This window comes from Neovison vison, chromosome 3, assembly GCF_020171115.1.
Source record: "Neovison vison isolate M4711 chromosome 3, ASM_NN_V1, whole genome shotgun sequence".
Lineage (NCBI taxonomy): Eukaryota > Metazoa > Chordata > Mammalia > Carnivora > Mustelidae > Neogale > Neogale vison.
The window spans coordinates 221,783,043-221,802,431 of NC_058093.1; the positions used below are offsets into that span (position 1 = coordinate 221,783,043).

Genomic DNA, 19,389 nt, shown 5'->3' on the forward strand with positions numbered 1-19,389 from the left:
CTTCCCATGACTGACTGACACAGCCCTTTTCTGTTGTGGGGTTATTTTTAAGCAGCCAAACCCTTCCTTTTGCTCACTGGGGCTCCAGAATTCTGAAGTCCCCAGATTTGAGCTCAGGGACATTACAATCTGTCCTGTGTTGAAATGGGGACAGAATTTGGAGCCCAGAACCCATTTTCATCTGCCTGCTCCCAGCTTAGCTAATGGCCTGAGTTCAAGGACTTTTCCCAACCTGATCCATTTCAGGAGAAAATCACTGGGCTGTCACTGGGGCCTTTCCTAGATGTCATGCCATCTGCAGACCTTAATCTTACTGGGTGTGCTTTTGGAACCCTCTTTCCCCATCTACTTTCTCAGAGCTGCCATTGAGCCTAAAAACACTCTTAACACAAAATGCTTTAATTTCTGAGAATCCATGTTCTAGGCAGACACATGCTTCCTCTTTAGATCTGACCCCAAAGTTAAGTCTTAAAAAATCACTGTAGAGCCAGAGATCAGACAGCATTCACAGCAGAATATGAAGACCCACACGCAATGGTTAGTTCAAAATAATGAGCACAAATTCTTTACAACAAATTAGGGACCTACCTTCTCCCTTGAGCAGGGCCTATACTTAATGATTTGCTTCTAACAAACAGAACGTGGTAAAAACGGCAGTATGACTACTGGGAGCAAGTTACACAACACATGGCAGCTTCCATCTCTCTCTTGGTTCGTCTCCTTTGGGGGAAGCTGACATTTAGGTAGCCTGTGGAGAGGCCCTCCTGGTGAGGGTCTCCCATCCACAGGCATGCAAGGGAGCCTTCTTCCTCCAGCCCTGGACAAGCCTTCAGATGAGTGCAGCCTTATGACAACCTGAACCAGGACTGTCAAACCAAGTTGCTTTCGAATTCCCATTATGTGACATAATCAATGCGTGTGGTTCTGAGCCACCGTTTGGGGGTCATTTGTTACACAGTAAGAGCTCATTAAGACACTTGCGTGTGAATATCCCATCCACCAAACTAGGTTCCTTACAACTTTGGCACAGGGGGCCCTTGAGCCAAATGCTAGATGAAGCTGCAGGCTCGGATCCCAGCTACTCCTTTCCCACTGGAGAGAGCAGGGCTGGACAACAGCAAGATACTCTGAGTGCTCCCTCCGCTTTCTTCCTACAGCTTCCCGAGCCTGAAATTAATGGCCAGCTTGGTTCCCCCCTTCCTCTCCTCTGGGCACTGCCCTGGCCTCTCTTCTTATTCCAGCCTCGCAGGTGCCTCCATGCAGGTCGCCCTTCTCTGAAAGTAAACAGCCAAATGGCCCCAAGCCCCCAGTCTTCCCGGCCCCACCCCAGCTTGCTTCTTGGGGAGGCCCCCAGTGAGGTGCATGAAAACCCACAAAGCTTTCCGCTGGAGTTTGAGGAAACGCAGGTGGAGCTGGGGGATGAGCAGCAGTGTGGGGGAAGCTGAGACAGTCCCTCTGGATGCTGATTTCCTCAGTCCTAGGATACATGTCCAAGAGCTGGGGGGTCACCTGGAGAGTAGCCTCCCCTGGTGTGCATTTCCACTGTTCCTGAAGCCTTGAACACCTCCCTGTCATCAGCCCAGCACTGGGCTCTCCCTGGGCAGCTTTGGCACATTGCCCTCTGGCTCCAACTTGCCCTCAGCCAGTGTCCCCCAGCACCAGAGCAGAGAAGACAGCTGCATACAGTCATTTACGCTGTGAACCTTCTGCTCTCTACCAAGATGGGACTTTACAAGTCCTATTCCTTGTGTATGGAAAAGCACCCCCCAACCCGAGTCTCATCAACCCGGATTAATTCAGAAAAGCTGGAGTCCATAAACAGGCACAGGCACACCCCTTCCCTCTGCTTCTCTGGTCCCGTTTACTTTCTGCTGTGGAGCTCAGCTCCATGACCTCAGTGGCAGCCTTGACCCTGACCAGGGCCCAGAGGCCGCTGGAAGCACACCGCTCAACCCCCTGTCTTCCTGTTCAGTACTGCAGAGGTTCTGGTGGCTGTGAGGACATCATTTCCTGACAGTCCCAGGCCCATACTCTGAAAATTAGCATCTGGACTCTGGGCTCCCCAGAGCAGGGACCCTCCTGCTGGAGTGGGCCCCATACCCCGGACTGGTGTGTCCCCAGGGAGGTGGCATTTGCAGGACAGACCCTTCCCTGCCTTGGTTTACAGGTGACACCAGAGTGCCCCCTTTCCCCCGGACAACAGCCTCATGCCAGCAGGGAACACGGGATGGGGAGGAGGGGAAAGTTCTGTTTTGGGTCAGTCCATGCTGGCTTCAGGATCAAGTTCCCCTGGTGTGATTAATAGTGGCATTCAGACTGCTTCTGGGAAAGGGCCTCTGGTCCCTGGGCAGGGCAGTGGGGTGGTGCTTTGAGCCTAATCAAGCTGCCTAGGGAGGCTGGTGGGGAGCATCCAGGCTCTCTGGGTCTTGTCACATTGACAGCAGTAGCACATGGAGCCTGGCGGCCGCTCCACACTCTCTCAAGTGTTAATCCCATGGTGGTCCTCTCCGAAGTGGCTGACATGCCCTTCACACCCCCAAAAATACCACTTTCCTAATACCCCACCCTGCAGTGAGAGGGGGGCCCCCAGAAGTACCACCTCCTCATTCCTGGCTGCTGTGTTACCTCAGAAGCTAAAGATCCTGCTGGTGTGATTAAGAGTCTGGAGGTGCATGGGGTGCCTAGGTAGTTCAGTTGGTTGAGTGGCTGCCTTTGGCTCCCATCATGATCCTGGAGTCCTGGGATCAAGACCCACATCAGGCTCTCTGCTCAGCGGGGAGTCTACTTCTGCCTCTGACCTCTACCCTCTGTGCTCTCTCTCTCACTCTCTCTCTGATAAATGAATAAAATCTTAAAAAAAAAAAATCTGGAGATGCAGAGAATATTCTGGAATACCCCAGTGCCATCACAAGCCTGCTTAACGGAGAGGCCGAGGAAAACGGCTCCTGTTGAGAGGAGGTGACGTGGAGGCAGAGATGAGTGACACAGCCACAAGCCAGGGCCACCAGATGCCTAAGGAAGTGAGGGACGGATTCTGGCCTGGAAACTCGGGACAGCACCCACAGGAGACCAACACGCCCGCCTTGCAAGTGATTTGTGTGTCCTGGCAATTCCAAGCCCCTGGTGTCTGGACAGTGCGGTGCCACAGAGCACAGATGGGGCCCCACCACCTCCGCCACCCCCACCGAGAAGCTCTGCATGCTTACAGGGGTGCTGGGAATTTATCCTGGGCAGAGGAGAGCTTTGAAGCGGGGGAGTGACTAGATCGGACTCTCATGAGAAAGGTCACTGGCTCTTGAACAGATAAGAAGCAGGGTGATGGGAGGGGGAGTCCCTGTCCCCCCCAACCCCTGGGCCATCGTGAGGAGACTGGGGAGGACAGGGTGTACAATCAACACTTGTCGTCTGGGCGGAGGAGAAAAAAGATATTCTGGATCTTTTCTCAAGGTGTTTGTTGAATCTGGAAAGCTTAAGGTAAAGGTTCTCAGGGCTTTGTGAGACTGAAAAAGGACATTTCCTCTCTGTTTACCTTTAACAGGTAAATTGGCTATCCTTCTGGGAATAAAATCCACAGTGCTCATGAATCGTGTTAGAGCCCAGAGGCCACTCCCTGAGTGCCTGTGTGTGTGTGTGTGTGTGTACGCGCTGGCTCGCACCAGCGTGTTCCAAGCAGAGTGCCCCGGGGCAGGGCTGGAGGCCTGGATGTCGAAACCCCATGAGGCCCCCTAGGCAGGGGGAGGGGGAGACAAGCAGCCCCACCTCCCATGCGCAGGCGAAAAGGCACTGTGTATATGTCTTCCCTCCAACCAGCCCGCAGGGGCTTCTGTGGGCCCTGGGCTCAGACACATCTCTCTGACTTGCTGGGGCTCAGGGACTTGACTTCTTAGAACTTGAGTGTCTTCTCTGACATGGAGAGGAAAAGGTAATTATGTAAAGGCATGGCGTATTGTGGGGGCTCCCAGAACGTGGGGTTCGATAAATGTCCCAAGAGGACAAATGGCCTCTCCAAGAGGTCCCTGTGCCAGCCATGGAGGTCTGAATGTGTGACTGGAGGTCAAGAGGCTGCCAGACAGCGTGCTGGGGGCCTGGCCTCTTATTCCAGCCTGGCCTCCAGCTGGCCACGTGGCTTTGGCCACAGAGACTGTTGCCATGAGCTAACTTTCTCTGCGTTACATGCACACAACTGTCTCTGCTTCCCCCAGTGTGGGCCCCAAGGACTCATGGGATACTAATATAGGCAGAAGAATTTTCTAGAGTGCACAGAGTTCTCTGTACCCAGGGGAGAAAAGCGCTCTCACCTTGGGTTTGGGGTGTCTAATGCATCAGACATGGGGAAATGTGGGGAAGGGTAGGTGATCAGAAGTTAGGACTGACGTGTGTGCCTGGGAAGGAGGCAGAAAGTAAATCCATCTCTGTGTGTGTTGCCGCCTGCCACCTAATGTTACAATCTGCTTGAGTATTTCCACTGCCATCTGTCAGCAGCCTGAAAATATATGGCCTTATTCTGTCCTGTCCCCTGTGTTTACATCTGGTTAGCAAGATTTAGCAGGGAGGTGTATCTTAGGAGGAAGTTGTTGGCAGCAGGGCCCGATGGTCCTCACAAATAGCATTTTGTACTGAGCCTTTGCTTTGATTACTTAACATTTAAAAAATATGTATGGAGCACTTCCTATCCACCCAGATTGTGACATACTGTTATCTTACTCAAAGCCCACTTTAAGCCTGTGAAGGTGGGCATTTGGCCCATTTTATAGATGAACCTCACCGAGTGGGTCAGGACTTTTTGGTGGGAAGGACAGCAACTGCAGCTCAAATTTGGCTTCAGAATAAAAAGGGAGTTGATTGGCTTGTGGAAGTGGTAAGTCCGGTGGTACCGCTGGTTCCAGGCAAAGCTAGATTAGGGACTCTGGTGACCTCCACACGGTGGCACCTGCTTTCCTCTGTGGATTTCACTGTCAGATTTTCTTTACACTAGATCCCCACCTCTACTGCATGAAAAGTAACTTTTTTTTCTCAATGATCTTAGCCAAAGGACAGGATCCTGTCAGCAGCCCTGACCTAATTCTGAGTGCCGAAGAGTTTGGAAGGCTCTGATTGGTCAGGTCTGGATGGTGAACCCAGCCCTGCAGTTGGGGCACACCAGACCCTAGAAACCCAAGAACTAAGAATGGGGATGCTACATCTTGCAAGGGGCTCAGCAGGGTACTGTTGGAGAATGTTACAAATAGTGGTTGTTCACTAGAGACCCAGGTTAGAAGTGGCCTGGGTGTCACACAGGAACACTGTCCAGACTTTAACCTGGAGCTGGCTGGTTTCAAAGGCCTTGTCATTCTTAATGGGCATTGACTCTTGTTCCCCTTAGAATCAGGGCAGGAAACGAGTTAAAACAAATACGGAGATCCGGGTCCCACCCCTAGAACAAAGAAATAAGATGCTTTGGGGCGGGGGTGGGGGGGATCTGGGCATCACTATTTCTCAGAACACCCCAGGTGACTGTATTGTGCAAAGTCAAGAACCAGTGGATTAGATCACTTTTCCCCTCCCTGGCTATACGTAGCTATACACCTTAGGCCGTTCAACATTATAAGTGTAACCTGGAAGCCAGACAATCTGGGTGAGTGCAGTGGTAGGGGGTAGGGATAAGGAGCAGGTGCCTGGGAGCCCTGGGATGTGACCTTGTGTGGTCTGGGCTTGAAGGTGGTTTGGGCTGTGTCAGGATGGGAGCAGGGCTTCTCATCTGAAGCTGGGCGGGCACGCTGGCTCCCCTTTTTCACCTTGAGCACCCTTAGCTGTAACGCGTAAATTATTTTAGCAATTGCCTAGTTGGCAATGCACACTTCAGGAGAGCGAGAAACATCTCAGCCCCAGGCAAGTGGTGCTCCTCCCTTCTGCTTGTTGAGAGAGCCCAGCCAGGACTGTAGTTGGAAGCAAGCTTGCTGGGAAAACACCAGGCAGCCTGGCTGCTCCCCGAGCCCCAGGCCACCCGCATCACCTACCTCTTTTTAAAAGGAAAAATTTCAACTAAGGGATTTGCTTCTTCCCCTGTACTGAGGCGGCAGGAAGGGGCCACTGGCTCCCCAGGCCACCTCCACCACTGATCAGAGGTGTTGATCTGCCTCTTTCTTACCTGTCCTGTCACCTGTCCCCCTGCACCTGCTCAGAACCGCTATGGCAGAAAGGGGACCTCACTGCTGCTGTAGGAATGAGGCCACATCTGCAGAGGAGCACAGCGACGCTCCCAGAGGCTCCGTGACTTGCCCAAGGTTGGGCGGAAGCCAGCTCCTGGCACGGAGTCCTGAGTATCCCCCAACCCCTACCTTTCCTGAAGCCACGGTCCTTGTTCTCTGCCTCGCGTGCCACTTAGAGCTCCTTAACGTTCCATGGATCTGCTCCTGTTAGCCCACACCCATCACTGGAGAGCTGCGTTTTTGTCTCACTCACCATAGACAGCGGTGCCTGCGGGGCCCCACCCATCTCTACGATGTGATCCAAACTCCTAGTGACTCCTGCCAAGTGCCCTCTTTTCCCCAACAGACCACTTTCACAGTTCACTCTGGTTTTCAGCAAGGTCCTTTATTTATCTCCTGTTCCCCAAGCACGGCACATGAGCTCCGGTGGCCGGTTACCCGTGTGGGCTGTGGACTTTGTAAACGGAGAGCAGTCAGTATGTATAGAAATCATGCACCTCGGTGATTCTTTGACAAGATACTTAATGAGTAAAAAGATTTCACGTATGTTGGAAACTGCTGCCCTGTCCAGCATTCCGCTCACTGAAAAAGATCCATTGACTCCAATGGAAACAGGTTTTCTTTGCTCACTTGCCAGTCACTGCCTAGGGCATCTCGGCCCAGGGTCACTTCTGACGGCCATTCCTCCCGGAAGCTGCTGGTTCTGTTCCGAGAGAACCTTGGACCTGTACGGGTGACCAGCTGTACACCGCCCACTGTATACATTAGACACTGCCCGTGATACATGATTCAAAAAAGGCATCTCTAGGACAGCTGGAGGCTACTCTTGCACACCTCAGGTCACAGGAGAATGTTTCTAGAATTTGTGCCCCCAGCTGGCCATATCCTTCACAGGAAACCGAAAAGCCAGCTCCACTGCTGTGGGTCTTTTGGGTTCGTAGGTCTCCGCAAAGGCCCCGCTCACACCCCCTGGCTTAGGTCATCGTCACCCAGCATGCGCCCCTGCACAGAGACGAAGACATGGGGCTGACCCCTCCACTGTCTCAGAGTCCAGCACTTGGAACACTTATGTACAGACAAATAAATGGAAAATCATAGGCAACAGAACTCCAAAGCAAAACAGACACTTTTTTGGTCAGATCGACAATTCCAGTTTTGCCAGAGGAAGGTGCTGCTGGAATGTCACCGGAGGAGCACGCAGTCTCACGCTGCCATAGCCCCTATCAGCCAAACGGCTGGTCTGAACGTTCATCGCCGCGGACTCGAAGCGGCTGCGCGGGGAGTGTTCCCGGCCCCATTTGGCAGGAGGGCTCCTGTGGGCAGTGAGGTAAGCGGATCACACATTCGGCAGCTGATCCGTGGGAGCCCCGACTTGGCTCTTGAGGACACCAGCCTCAGCTTGGAAGGAAAGCCGTGTTTACACAGGAGCCTCCAGTCCCACCAGCCAGATGCTCCCCTCTGTTGGGGACCTGAAGGGTTTGGGAGTGAGGGGAGCGACGGTGACAAGTCTGTTCAGGCCCAGCCGTGCGTGCCGCCCCGACTGGGCCCGCCCTGCCCGTGAAGCCGGCCAGGTGTGGGCACTGCAGACTCTCCCCCTGCCCCAGGGTGGCTGAAGGGTCCCCTGTGTGACCGTGATGGCAACAGAGGCCAAGGTCTCTAACACGGGTTTGCAGTTTTTGTTTTGTTTCGTTCGTTTTTCTTTTCAGATGACCACACGGAGTTTTTACATGATTACATTCAGACAGATAACCACTTGGTTACTCTATTCCAGAGCACTGAAAAACCAGGTACGTGACACGGCACAGACAACAGTCACACCGAAGGCACAGAGTCCCCAGTCACAGAGCAAAGTAACGCGCTATTAGGCAGAAAGGAATCTCAGAAGCAAATGACTGGAAGGAAAAAAAGAAAAATCTAAGGCGATACAAGCTGAAAATTTCCCATTTACAATAACCAAAGGAAAGAGGGAGCCCACATGATCTCAAAACCCCAAATAAGAACTTTCTGGTGAGGCAGGACTCAGAGCGTGGATTCACAGCACGGGTTGGGGCTGGACCGTACCCCAGTCTGCCCGGGCTGACCCGCGGCCACTGTCGCCGACTCCAGCACGGAAAACGTTCTCATCGACCCGGAGCAAAGATGAAATCCAGGGCCTGACGTTCGGCTGCTGCCACATTGGGGTGCCACAAATCCACCATGAAAACCACCCGTGGGCCATCCTCCGCTGAACCTGGGAGGGGGTGCGAGAGAAGAGAGGTTCAAACCGTTCCAGAGCCAGGACCCATGCAGTGCTGGACCCCCACAGTGAGCTTCCGGACAGGGCCCATCCTGTCCCTTGGCTTGCATAGGAAGATCACCTCCTCTCCGAACAGGAATGTTAGCACGGTCTCATAAGGTTCTGGGTGGAGCGTGTGAAAGGAGAGGGGCAGAGGACAGAAGGAGTGAGTAAGGGCTAGGTGGAGCACAGAGGACTTTTTGGCCGGTGGAACTGTTCCCGTATGATCCTGTCAGGGTGGATCCGTGTCACTGCACATTTGTCAAAACCCACAGAACACACAGCAACAAGAGTGAACCCGAAGGAGACTGGAGTTCAATTAATAATAACCTGTCACTCTATGTGTCGCTTGCAACAAATGTACCACACTAAAGTAAGATGGTAATGGAAGGGGAAATGGGGGGGGGGTGCTTATATACTCTGCTCAGTTTTTCTGGAAACCTAACTGGGCTAAGAAATAAAGCCTATAACGTAAAGAAAAGAGAAAGGCAGCCGCTCACCTTCATGGAATGCAGTGTGCAGGAAAGAGTCATCGAAGAGCAGGCAGCGTCCTTCTGCCCAACACTGGGGCTCCCCCCCGACCACCAGTTCACAGCCACTTGGGGTTTTGAGACCTTTGAGGGAAAAGCAGAGAAAAGAGAATGAAGGCAGGTGGGATGGGGGGATGCGCTGTTTTGGTACAAATTGTTAACTTCTGAAGTGTCCTGGCCTTCTGCCTCACCCCTCAGAGCCCTGTCTGGGGTGGGAGGTGCTTTGGCAGAGGAAATACAGGCTGTGGACCCCGGCCATCACCGAGCTCCCTGGAAAACCACATTCCTCCATTGGCTTCATCTGTTCTGGGTCATGGGTCACTCTGTCAAGTCTTGTGCTGCACTTTTGAGACCGCTGAAGCCCATCTGTGGGACATCCTATTCCCCCAACCCCCATTTATTGAGGAAGACCAGGTTTATAACCCGCCTGGCCTGGTAAACTGTGTTTATTAGACCCCAATCTCTAGGACTCTTTTGGTTAAGATGAAACCAGGCCCTCCTCTTTGGGTTCCAAGCTTTAAATCCATGTCGGGGCCTGAGGATGGCATGTCCTTAGTCTAAGCTCCTCTGGTCGCCCTCCGTGACACTGAAGGTCACCCCTAAGGCCATGCCTGAGCTCCATGGGGAAAGAGGCCCACACATTTGTAAGCCTCTATGCATTCACAATGGCGAGCACATGAGGTGCCAAGCAGGGGTGTATAACCGCAGGGAGCGGGCCTAGCTGAAATGCTGTGTGCCCACTTTCACGTCCCTGCCTCCGACCCTAGGATCCGAGGAAACTCCCAGGCCCTGTCACTGCCTGGACGTCTGTAAATGAAGGCACCACCACAGCCGTGGAACAGAGTCCCGAGGGGCTGGATGGGCCCCACAGCTCTCAGGAAGGATGCATCGGGAGGAAGCAGGGTCCTGCCAGAGGGGATGTGATCGTCTTTGGTCTTGCTCGTCTTTGGGGACTACGGGCACAACCGTGAGGCAGGACCAGTCGGCCCTGCCCACCACACACCCCAGCTGACTCCTTAGGATGAACATAAAAGAGAGTTCTCGCTAACAAAGCATTTTAATATGCCCCTTGAACCGGAAGCACGTGCGCAGGAGGAGGTCACAGAGGCCACACAGAGGAGCGGCAAGAACAGAAGACTTGGGGTTAGAGGGCCAGCTCTGACCCTTCACTGCCGTGGGACTCTGCGCAAGTGACTTCACCTCTCTGAGCCTATAAAGGGGGAACAGCAGCGTGCTTACCTGAGGGGCTATATGGCCACTCCCCTTGCCACGGGGAACATACAAACTGCCTGAGTGCAAGTCTGGGCTAAATCAGCATTTTTCAGACATCCCTTCAGCCCCTCTCTGGATGGAGCTGCTGAGATTCAGAGAAGTGACGTGACCTGCCAGAAGTCTGCTATTCAGTCCTGGTGGGGACATGAGGTTTAAATCCAAACCACAGAATGGGCTCTAATGACACTGGACAGTATTTCAGCAGTGGTGGCACTAAAGTGCTTGTCCATTCTTGGAGCAAAGGCTTCCACGGTCAATCTCACTGAATCAGGCGAGAAGGGCCATTCCAACTCTGGAATCATCAACTCCCATCTCCCGCTACTGGTAACAACTGCTGGGGAGGGCGGTGGGGTTTAGGGCTGTGACGGGCCCAGAAGAGAGAGCCCTCACTGACTGGACAAGGCCATTAGGACTTGGTGGTTCTCTGCAGGGACCCTCCACCCCAGGGCTTCAGAAAGCAGCTCTCCTTTCTCTGGGCCACTAAATGATTCATCACCATGCACCACAGCACAGCAGAAAAATGGTCTGGCCTGCTGGCTTGACAGCCCCCTGCTTACTTTCTTCTGCCTTCCCCTTCATCATGCCCTGGCCTTCCAGTTCCCCCCACCCCATTCCTGCCTACTGCCCCCAAACCAGCTTGGTTGGCAGAGATGATCAATACTGTCCCAGAGAGAGTGATCAGGGGGCTCTTGGGGATGGAGCCAGACCCCACGTGCTCTGGCTGAGGGCTTGCTCTTTGTCCCTACCAACCATCCAACGAGGCAGGTCAAGGCTGCAAAAAGAGCTCAGCACCCCCCTCCCCCGACTTAAGGACTCTGGAGGCTGGCACTCCAGGGAGCAAGGCAAACACAAGCTGATCTGCCAATTCCACCCAGCTAGTCAGCCCAGAAATCCAACACCACGCACGTGAAAAGGCAATGAGAGTCTAACTGTGCTTCTTGAGCAAGAATTTGCTGAATATGCTCATGCATTTTCATCTACCCTTTCCTGAGGGTTGGCTGTGTGGAAGGACATCTGCCTCCCCAGTCAACGTGCCTCGTGAACGTCAGAGGTCACTTGCTGGAGGTCTGTGGCCATGTGGTCAGGACGTCCCAGCCCCACAGGCGGAGCTGTCCCACGGCGCTACATGGGGTCCAGACCGAGGGACGCCACCCCTAGAGCTAGCTCAGAGAGGTCTTTGGCGAATGAATGGACTGGGGGCAATGCACAGCCGTGGCCAGGCTTTCAGGTGTCTGTGGGGTCAGCTCCACGAGTCACAGCTCAGAGGGCAGGCAGCCAAAGGGGACAAAGGCTGGCAGTTCCAGAGCAGGACTCAGAAATAGCGGGTGTCTCCTGCACTCCAGCCAGGTATTCTGGCCAAGGCGTGGTCACCAGGGACGTACCAGGTTCGCTCCCTCTCTGGCAACACCCAAGGTCGCAAGGGTCGAACCCACCTTTGTTTCATTCCGTGGTGGATTCAAATGTGTGCATGACCGTGGAAAGAAGGAAACACTGAGCAAATCTAACCAGGGAGCTTGCCCAGGCCTCAGGGAAGCGGCCACAGTCCAGCGGGACTCCTTCCAGGAGAACATGACACGGCCCAGTTTTTCTGGTGGCAAGAACTAGCAGGGTTGTGAAGGGAACGACAGGTCGTACGGAGGGCCTGTGGGGGTGTGGTTTACACTCACACACGTACCACGCAGGTGCACGACAGGCATTTGTGCACAGAAGGCAAAGCCTAGCTCTTCTGCCCCCCACCCTGCTGCCCTTGCCACTGAACACACCTGCCTGGAATTCTACCTCAGTCCACAGACGCACTTCCTACCGGGTCACTCTGAAGCTTTTGAAGAACAGCCAAAGAAAACCTTTGAAGAAAGCACAGTACTGTTCCCCATGGCCCCAGTCTCCATCCCAAAGCTGGGCATGGGGGGTGCTCCTGCATGGCTCGCTCCCACCCAACCTGTCTGACCTCGGCCCCCCTTCCCCCTGAGCCCTCAGCCACATCTGGGGCTCAGGGGTAAGACTCCTCTGCTCCATCCTAGCGGGATGGAGTGTGAGATCTGAGTGTGCCCTGGGGTCCTGCATGGCGACCTTACTGAGACCACTCAGATGGCCACCTTGCCCCCTCAATTAATCAGAGTGCCCTTTGCCTGACTGCCCTTTACCTGCCCATAGTCTCCACATGCATCTTCTCATCCTCCAGAGAGCCCCCAGGCATAAACTGTCACCCTTGTGCGAGGCTCAGAGTTTCAGGGTCCCAGCCAAGATCACTCGGCAGCTGGGGCCGACAGAGCTGAGTCCGGGGGTGCTTGCTTCCGAAGCCTGATGGTTTTCCACTGTTTCCTGAGGGCCCAGGTTTTAGGGATCCTTTCTTAGACTGTCCAGCACAGGTTTCATCCCAGGGGACTAGCTACCACCTCTCTCCCTGCCAAGCAGCCACAGAAAATACCACTTTATTTAACCCTGTCAGTGGTCCTGAAGTAAGCGCTACCTCCCATTTTACAGATGAGGAAACTGAGGCATGGAGAGACTCCGTTCCTTTCCCAGAGTCCCAGAGCTGACCACGGAGCCAGGCCCCCTCTTCTGGCACCTGTCCTGCCTCTGCTCTGTAAACACTCACAGTATCAACTGCTCGAATCTAGCTGTCTTTCAAAGTGGCAAAGCCCTCTGTCCACGTCCCATTCTGCTCAGGCTCCCTGCATGGGGCAGGGGAAGCAGAGGGCTCTGGGGAAAGCGGGGCTGGAGAGCCCAGGAGGCTGCCCTGTGGTTTGTCTACAGAACAGCATGAGGCCCCCCGCTCCAGCCCTGACTGGGGCTCCTCCACGCGGGCTTTTTCATCCTTTGTTCCGAAGCCAAGGCAGCTAGTGCTGAGAATTTCCTGAAGCTGACCTTACCTGGGCTCTGGGCGTGCCCCCCAGTCTGGGATGCTAACTGGGGGTACCCACCCATTATCATGAGTCACTAGGCACAAGGCATTTGGGGGAGCGAAATCCCCGTGTGCTGAGCTGTGGCGAAGCCCCCCTCACGGGTGAGTAAGCACTCCATGTCCGGCTCCGTGCGCATAAACGCTTCATGACATGTGTTCTCAGCAGACCCTCCAAGTAACTCCATGGGAAGGAGCTCTTTACCTCTTCTCTCTACGTGAGGACATGGAGGTGCAGGGAGGCAAAGTGACTTGCCCCAGCTGACACAGCCAGCAGCCTCTGGGGCCAGGACGCAAACACGGCCAAGCTGACTCCAACCCCATTCTTAGGGCCACTGTCGCGCATGGTACCAACTGCCCTCAAACCTGAATGAACTCGGCACTAAGACCACACACGCGTGCCCCCTCGACTTGGGAGGCACGAGAGCATCTTGTGTAGCAGCCCAGGCATCAGGGTGAACCTGTGACGGTTACAACAGACTCTGGGCTCTTGAGCTGTGCTGCCTGATATGGTAGCCACCAGCCATGGGTGCCTCGCTAAGTGTAGACGGAACTCTGTCCCCTCCTGGCACCAGCTGCGTTTCAAGCGCTCAGCGGTCACACGGTGCTAGTGGCTACTGTACTGGGGCGGTGCAGATAGAGGCTGTTCCCATCACTGCAGAAAGCTCCCCTGGACAGACCTTCTGTCAGATCCTACTGCTCCCAAGTTCCTTTTCTGACTCAATCTCTGCGGTCAAAACTCTGCACATAATGCATCGACCTTTGACAGATGTGCCCTGTGGAGTGCAGACAGGCAGGATTCTGGTGGCCCAGGGTGGCTGTGTCGGGCAGGCTGTGCCCTGAGCCCCCGCCCCCACGACCTACCTAAGTGGCACCGGATGCGGATGTTGGTGGGGCCATAGTGCTCCGTGATCACAGTCCCCGGGCTCAGCACGGAGATGCACGCGTTCCCAAAAACATTGTTCCCAATACAGGTCCGAAGGCTTCCAAGCAAGCGGTACGTCCGTGGGCACTTCCTGCAGTTCCTGGGAACACAAACCCCCTGATTGACCAAGTAAAAGGTGACCCACTCCCCGCTGGGAGTGCTGTTCATTTTCCATCCTTGCGGGAGGCTGCAGTTTGAGAAGGCTTTGTACAGGGTCTCAAACTCGCACAGGATGGTCTGGAAGTTGCGTTCCAGCAGCTCCACGTCGTGCTTCTGGGCGTCCCGTGGGAAGTAGGGTGTGGTGGGGAGATCGGGCAGGAAGAAGACCTCGGGCTTCTGGATGGAGGGCCGGCTGCTGAGGTAGCGGCCCTGCTCGCGGATGCCCTTGTGGATGCGGCCCATGCCGGACCAGGAGTAGCGCTTGGCGTACTCCTGCAGGTTGTAGTAGAGCTTCTGGTTGAGGCCCTCGTTGTGGGCGCAGCGCACGCACTCAGGGGACTGGCAGTATGCGTAGCCGTTCTGCAGCCCGGCGGCATCTGTGCCCTGCATCAGGGAGTTGACGGTTGCGTAGGGCCGGGGCGGCTCGCGACCCACGTGGTAACAGTACCACACGAACAGGACCAGCAGGCAGGCCACGCTGACCACAGCCGTGGTGTCGCAGTCCCGTACCGACTGGATGCCCGTGGCGATGCAGTCCCGCAGGCCGTCCAGCGACCAGTTCCAGGCCACCAGCCACTCGAGCGACATCTTGGGGGAGCTGACGTTGGGGGCAGGGACTGGGGTGAAGCAAGGTCAGACAGTCAGTCCTCAGAGGTCCCAAGGGCACCCGCACCCTGCACCTTAACATTAGGGGGAAGGGGTGGCTGGGGCCAGGGGAGGCATGGCTACCACCGCAGTTCCTCGGATCCCGCCAAGCGTGGCATTGACCCACGTCTGGGCTCACCACTCCGCTCCCCGCAAAAAAGTCACTGCAAGCTGGGTGGAAGGAGCTGCTTTTGGTCACGCCAGCAAGTGGGATCAGTCACCGTGAAACGATTTTCGAACCTGACATGAGAAAAAAAAAAGTAAACCAGCATTTTTATACCTGGATATATCCTCAACTGAAATATAAAATCTCAGATCCTTCTGGAAGTTCCTTGTGGGTAGGGGACACACTTCTCAATCTTGTGTGTTCTCTCCCCATTTTGCCACACCCCCCGCCCCCCATTTCCCAAGAGGCCAACGGTGCATAATTTGCAACCAGTACTAACAATCACACAAGGCCCATCTACTCTGTGTCATTTGTAGGGGGTGTGATCAGCCCCATTTTACAGGTGGGGAAACTGAGGTCCTGAGAGGTTATATACCTCACCCAAGTTCATGTGGCCAGGGCAGAGACACACTCCCCAGCGGGCTGCATGATGATGTCTAGTCATGGTAGGCATTTCATAAATATTTGTTCTCCTTAAGTCTCTGTACCTTTACAGAGAGATCTGGATTCAAAAGCATCTTAAAAATGGCAAAGGAAGGGGGCGCCTGGGTGGCTCAGTCATTTAAGCAGCTGCCTTCAGCTCAGGTCATGATCCTTGGGTCCTGGGATCCAGGCCACATCAGGCTCACTGCTCAGTGGGAGGCCTGTTTCTCCCTCTCTCGCTCCCTCTGCTTGTGTTCCCTCTCTTGCTGCCTCTGTCAAACAAATAAATAAAATCTTTTATTAAAAAAAAATTGGCAAAGGAGGGGCACATGGCTGGCTTAGTCAGTGGGGTGCGCAACCCTCGATCTCGGAGTCAAGAGCTCAAGCCCCATGCTGAACACAGAGATGACTTAAAATAAATAAAAGATTCCTAAAAATGGCAAAGGAACCACAAAACTGCACGGTCCCCATTTTACTTTCTCTCTTATGGTGCTTCATCATTCTTGCTTAATCTCTCTTGCCCTGCTGACAAAGGCTGGGTTGCACTCAAGCTGGAAGGGGAGGTGGGCTCTTGGGTCATGGGTCATCCCCACAGCTGACACTGGGCCTTTCTGTCAGCCAGTCCAGAGACTACTCCCTGGTCTCACCTGTAGGTTAGGAGAGGAAGTGATGGGGGAGAATGGAAACAGAAGCCCTCTCAGGTCTCTTGTCTCCAAAACAGACAGGAGCACTCTGCCAAGTAGCCCGCCAGTGGTTGGGGCCAGCGTCTGGCACGCCGTTTACCCTAATAACCTAAAAGTAAGATCAGAGCCCGGCAGTCACGGTGCCCGTGTCTACAAAAGCCTGGCCGTGTTTCCCAGCTGAGAGACGCTGTGTCCAGCCTGCTTTTCCCAGAACAGCCAGATCTACAATCTCCCACAAGCCTAATACACTCCCTCGGTGCAAGGGGCCGAGTAATTCACAAAAGTCTTTTTGTGTACTACCTTCTCTCTTGGGAACTGAAGGCAACTGAAAAACTGGGGAAGCTGTCCCCTCTCCTTTCTGTGGGGACTACATTTGGCTGGAAAATTCTTGCGAGATGGCAGAGAGGCCAAGAACCCAAACTGGAGGTGGGCTGGACTGTGGGCGGGACACTTCCCTCTCGGTTCCTTCATCTCTAAGACTGGGCCATGCTCATCTCCTGGGATGGAGGAAAGTGACAACAGTTCCTCGGATATAAAACACTTAGGATGTCACAACGAACATTTAACATGTGCTTAGACATGTGGCAGCCCGTGTTGGTCAGCCAGCAAAACCAAGCCAGGGCATTGGGGACAGGTATCTCGGGATGAGGGACCCTAAAAGCAAATTCTGGACACTCTCGTTGCCACGTATCTGAGCTGACTTTTATTTGTTCCCAGACTGGCAAGACTAAAAATGAAAGAGAAACATTAGGTGCTCATTCACTGCCTGCCTGCATCTTCCCAGCTTAGGTTGAATTAAGAATCATTTGACTATCATGTTTAGCAAGTCAAAAACGCACATGCTAAATATTCATGGCCGTTTTTATGTTTCTAGGAAAAATACAAGAGTGGGGAGGCTAGCAGCTCAATTTTTTTTTCTCACACGTTCTCAATTTCTTCACAGATCTGGGCCCCACTGGATGGAAACAGACCATTTGGTGCCCCTGGTTCTCTCTAGCCATACCGTAACTGGCACATGTTCCCTTGAAAGGGGAAGGGAAAGAAAATCTGGGATGATTCTCCCATGTTTTGTTTGCAAGCCTGTCTCCCAACCAGAACCCCACGATTCCTGAAATTCAGTGTGAAACTGTCATCTGCGTGAAAAACAAGCACTTTTACTAAAAGGATTTCCCCCCTCCCTGAGCTCAACTTCTAATTGGAACTTTTAAACTCAGTCTCTCAGGAGAAGAGGTTTCTCTTCGTTGAGAAGTGAGATGGTGATAATTTAGCAAACACCTGTTAAGTGTCAGTCCCCATCAGCTCTGCTAATTGCTTAACTCCAGCACAATGAAAACCTGGAACACAGGGCGGATGAAGAACAGATCTCTTCACTGGACACCCCTGGGGCTCACCAGCCTTCTGGGGGAAGCCTCATTCTAGACAACACCAACCATGAGCGCTCCCTAGCCTGAACTATAAACAAAAGGCAGCAAAAGATCCTGATGCCCTGAGCCCAGCTTCAGATCCTGTTCTCATAATCAGCCCGGAGAGCCGAAGTTAGGACTTTTCTTACCTGCCACTTCCTTTTAGTCAAAAGACACTGGCAGGCCCCTGAGCCCAGAGGTGGGTTTAAAAGCTCACGGCTGAAATGTGACACTAAAAAATCCTTTACATTTGCAGGGTGACTGGCAGCTTATTAAGTACTGGTTCCAACATATGACCCTCAGGGCACCCAGTGACAACCACGAAAGCGCCAGTGGAAAGGGCATGGATTCTCTCCCCCTCTCCGGTTCTTGGCTCAGGGACCACAGTAATGTCCGGCTTCCTTCACACATCTCATCATTTGCATCTGTTTCATGTCTGTCCTCCTTAGGGACAGGGACCTGTCACTGCAGTTCTGCCCTTTAATAACTCCAATCGTAAAGGTCAGTCAGCCCTGGAGAATGCATGGCCAATTGGTCAGCAAGTCCAATGAAATATACCTTTTGATACGATGAACATCTGGGGGACAGACTCAGCTCTAACTTGGCTAATGGGGTTCACCTTACCCCATCTGAGCAGCACTGAGAAGCTGCTCAGTGCTAAAGAGCTTTTGGTCATTCTCAGGGTGCGGCCAGGCTGCCCTAGAAGTACCCCCAAAGAGCAGGGCAAAGCAGGGCAAGGGGTGTGATGCAGGTCACCCTCCCCACCCAGGACCCTGGGAACTGTCTTGGGACCAGCCTTCCCCCTTGGGCAACTGGAGACCTCTCCTCCTCACTTTCTGGGCCAGCTTTTTCAGCATCCGCCCACTCTGGAGAGGGGGGGAAAGGTGGGGGCAACGGATGGGTTAACACAGATGGTGACCACCAGGAGGTCAGGGGAGGAGGGGGATGGGACCACGGAAAAGTGCATATTGACAGGAAAAGTGGGCAATCGGCTGAAGACTGGGGAAGGTGGCTTATGGTGATAGCTCATGGGACAGGGGAGGAGGGTCACCATGAGAAATATGGTAAGTAGGTAACGCTCAGGGTTGGGGGGAGGGGGAGAGAAGGGAAGGAAAGGGAGCGGGGAGGAGGGTCCTGGGGCGCCGCGGTGGGCACCGCGATGGGGCAGGGGCTAAGAAGAGGGTGCTGCCCTGCACGCCGCCAATACAGCCCCGGCGGCGGCGCTCTGCACGTAGCGAGTGCCGGGCGGCGGGGCCCCTTGGCCGGGCCGGGATGCGGGGCGCGGGGGTGGGGGGACGCCGGCGTTCCCAAGCATCCCCAGCGGCCGCGCCGCCTCCAGGCTTGGGGACCGCGGGCCTGCAGCCGTCCGGCCCCCGCCTCCTCCCCCTCTCCCGGGGGGTGGGGTGGTGGCGGCCCGGCCGCTCCGTCTTCCCCCCCACCCCCCGCGCCCGGCAGCCCCCTGGAGACGCCGCTTACCTGCGCGCCGGCGCGCGGGCGGCGGGGGCGGATGCTGGGGCCGGGGGGGACGCCGCCGCCCGAGGGCGCGGACGCGCAGACGCCCCCTGCCCGCGCCGCGGGGCCACCGCCCGGCCCACGCCGCGGGAGCCCGAGCCGGAGCCGAGCCGGTGCCCCCACCGGTGCCGACGCCGCTCTGCGCTCCGCGGGGCCGCGCGGACCACAACTCCCACAATGCCGCGCGCGGCTGGCCGGCTGGAGGAGGGGGCGCGGGCGGCGGGCGGGGCGGGGCTGGCGTGGGGGCGGGGCGGGGCGGGGCTCGGACCCCCGGCGCGCAGAGCGCGGGGCAGCTGGGGAGGCTTT

The 19,389-nt window shown here is 54.9% G+C and overlaps 1 protein-coding gene across 1 annotated transcript; it reads right to left on the reverse strand.

The window, feature by feature from the left end:
• Positions 1 to 6,552: 6,552 nt before the first annotated feature.
• ASPHD2 (aspartate beta-hydroxylase domain containing 2) lies at positions 6,553 to 19,077 on the reverse strand. Its single transcript, XM_044244038.1, has 4 exons — positions 19,048 to 19,077; positions 14,032 to 15,136; positions 8,964 to 9,077; positions 6,553 to 8,418 (listed from the first exon to the last, which is right to left on the reverse strand). The coding sequence occupies exons 2-4, from the start codon at positions 14,837 to 14,839 to the stop codon at positions 8,309 to 8,311; spliced, it is 1,032 nt and encodes a 343-aa protein (XP_044099973.1). The 5' UTR covers positions 14,840 to 15,136; positions 19,048 to 19,077; the 3' UTR covers positions 6,553 to 8,308.
• Between the last annotated feature and the right edge of the window lie 312 nt (positions 19,078 to 19,389).

Coding starts and splice junctions, on each gene's coding strand:
- ASPHD2 (XM_044244038.1), bottom strand. CDS start 14,839: ATGTCGCTCGAGTGGCTGGTGGCCTGGAACTGGTCGCTGGACGGCCTG. Junction 9,078..14,031: donor CCGCATCCGGTGCCACTTAG/GTAGGTCGTGGG, acceptor TTTCCCTCAAAG/GTCTCAAAACCCCAAGTGGC. Junction 8,419..8,963: donor GCACACTGCATTCCATGAAG/GTGAGCGGCTGC, acceptor ACCCCCTCCCAG/GTTCAGCGGAGGATGGCCCA.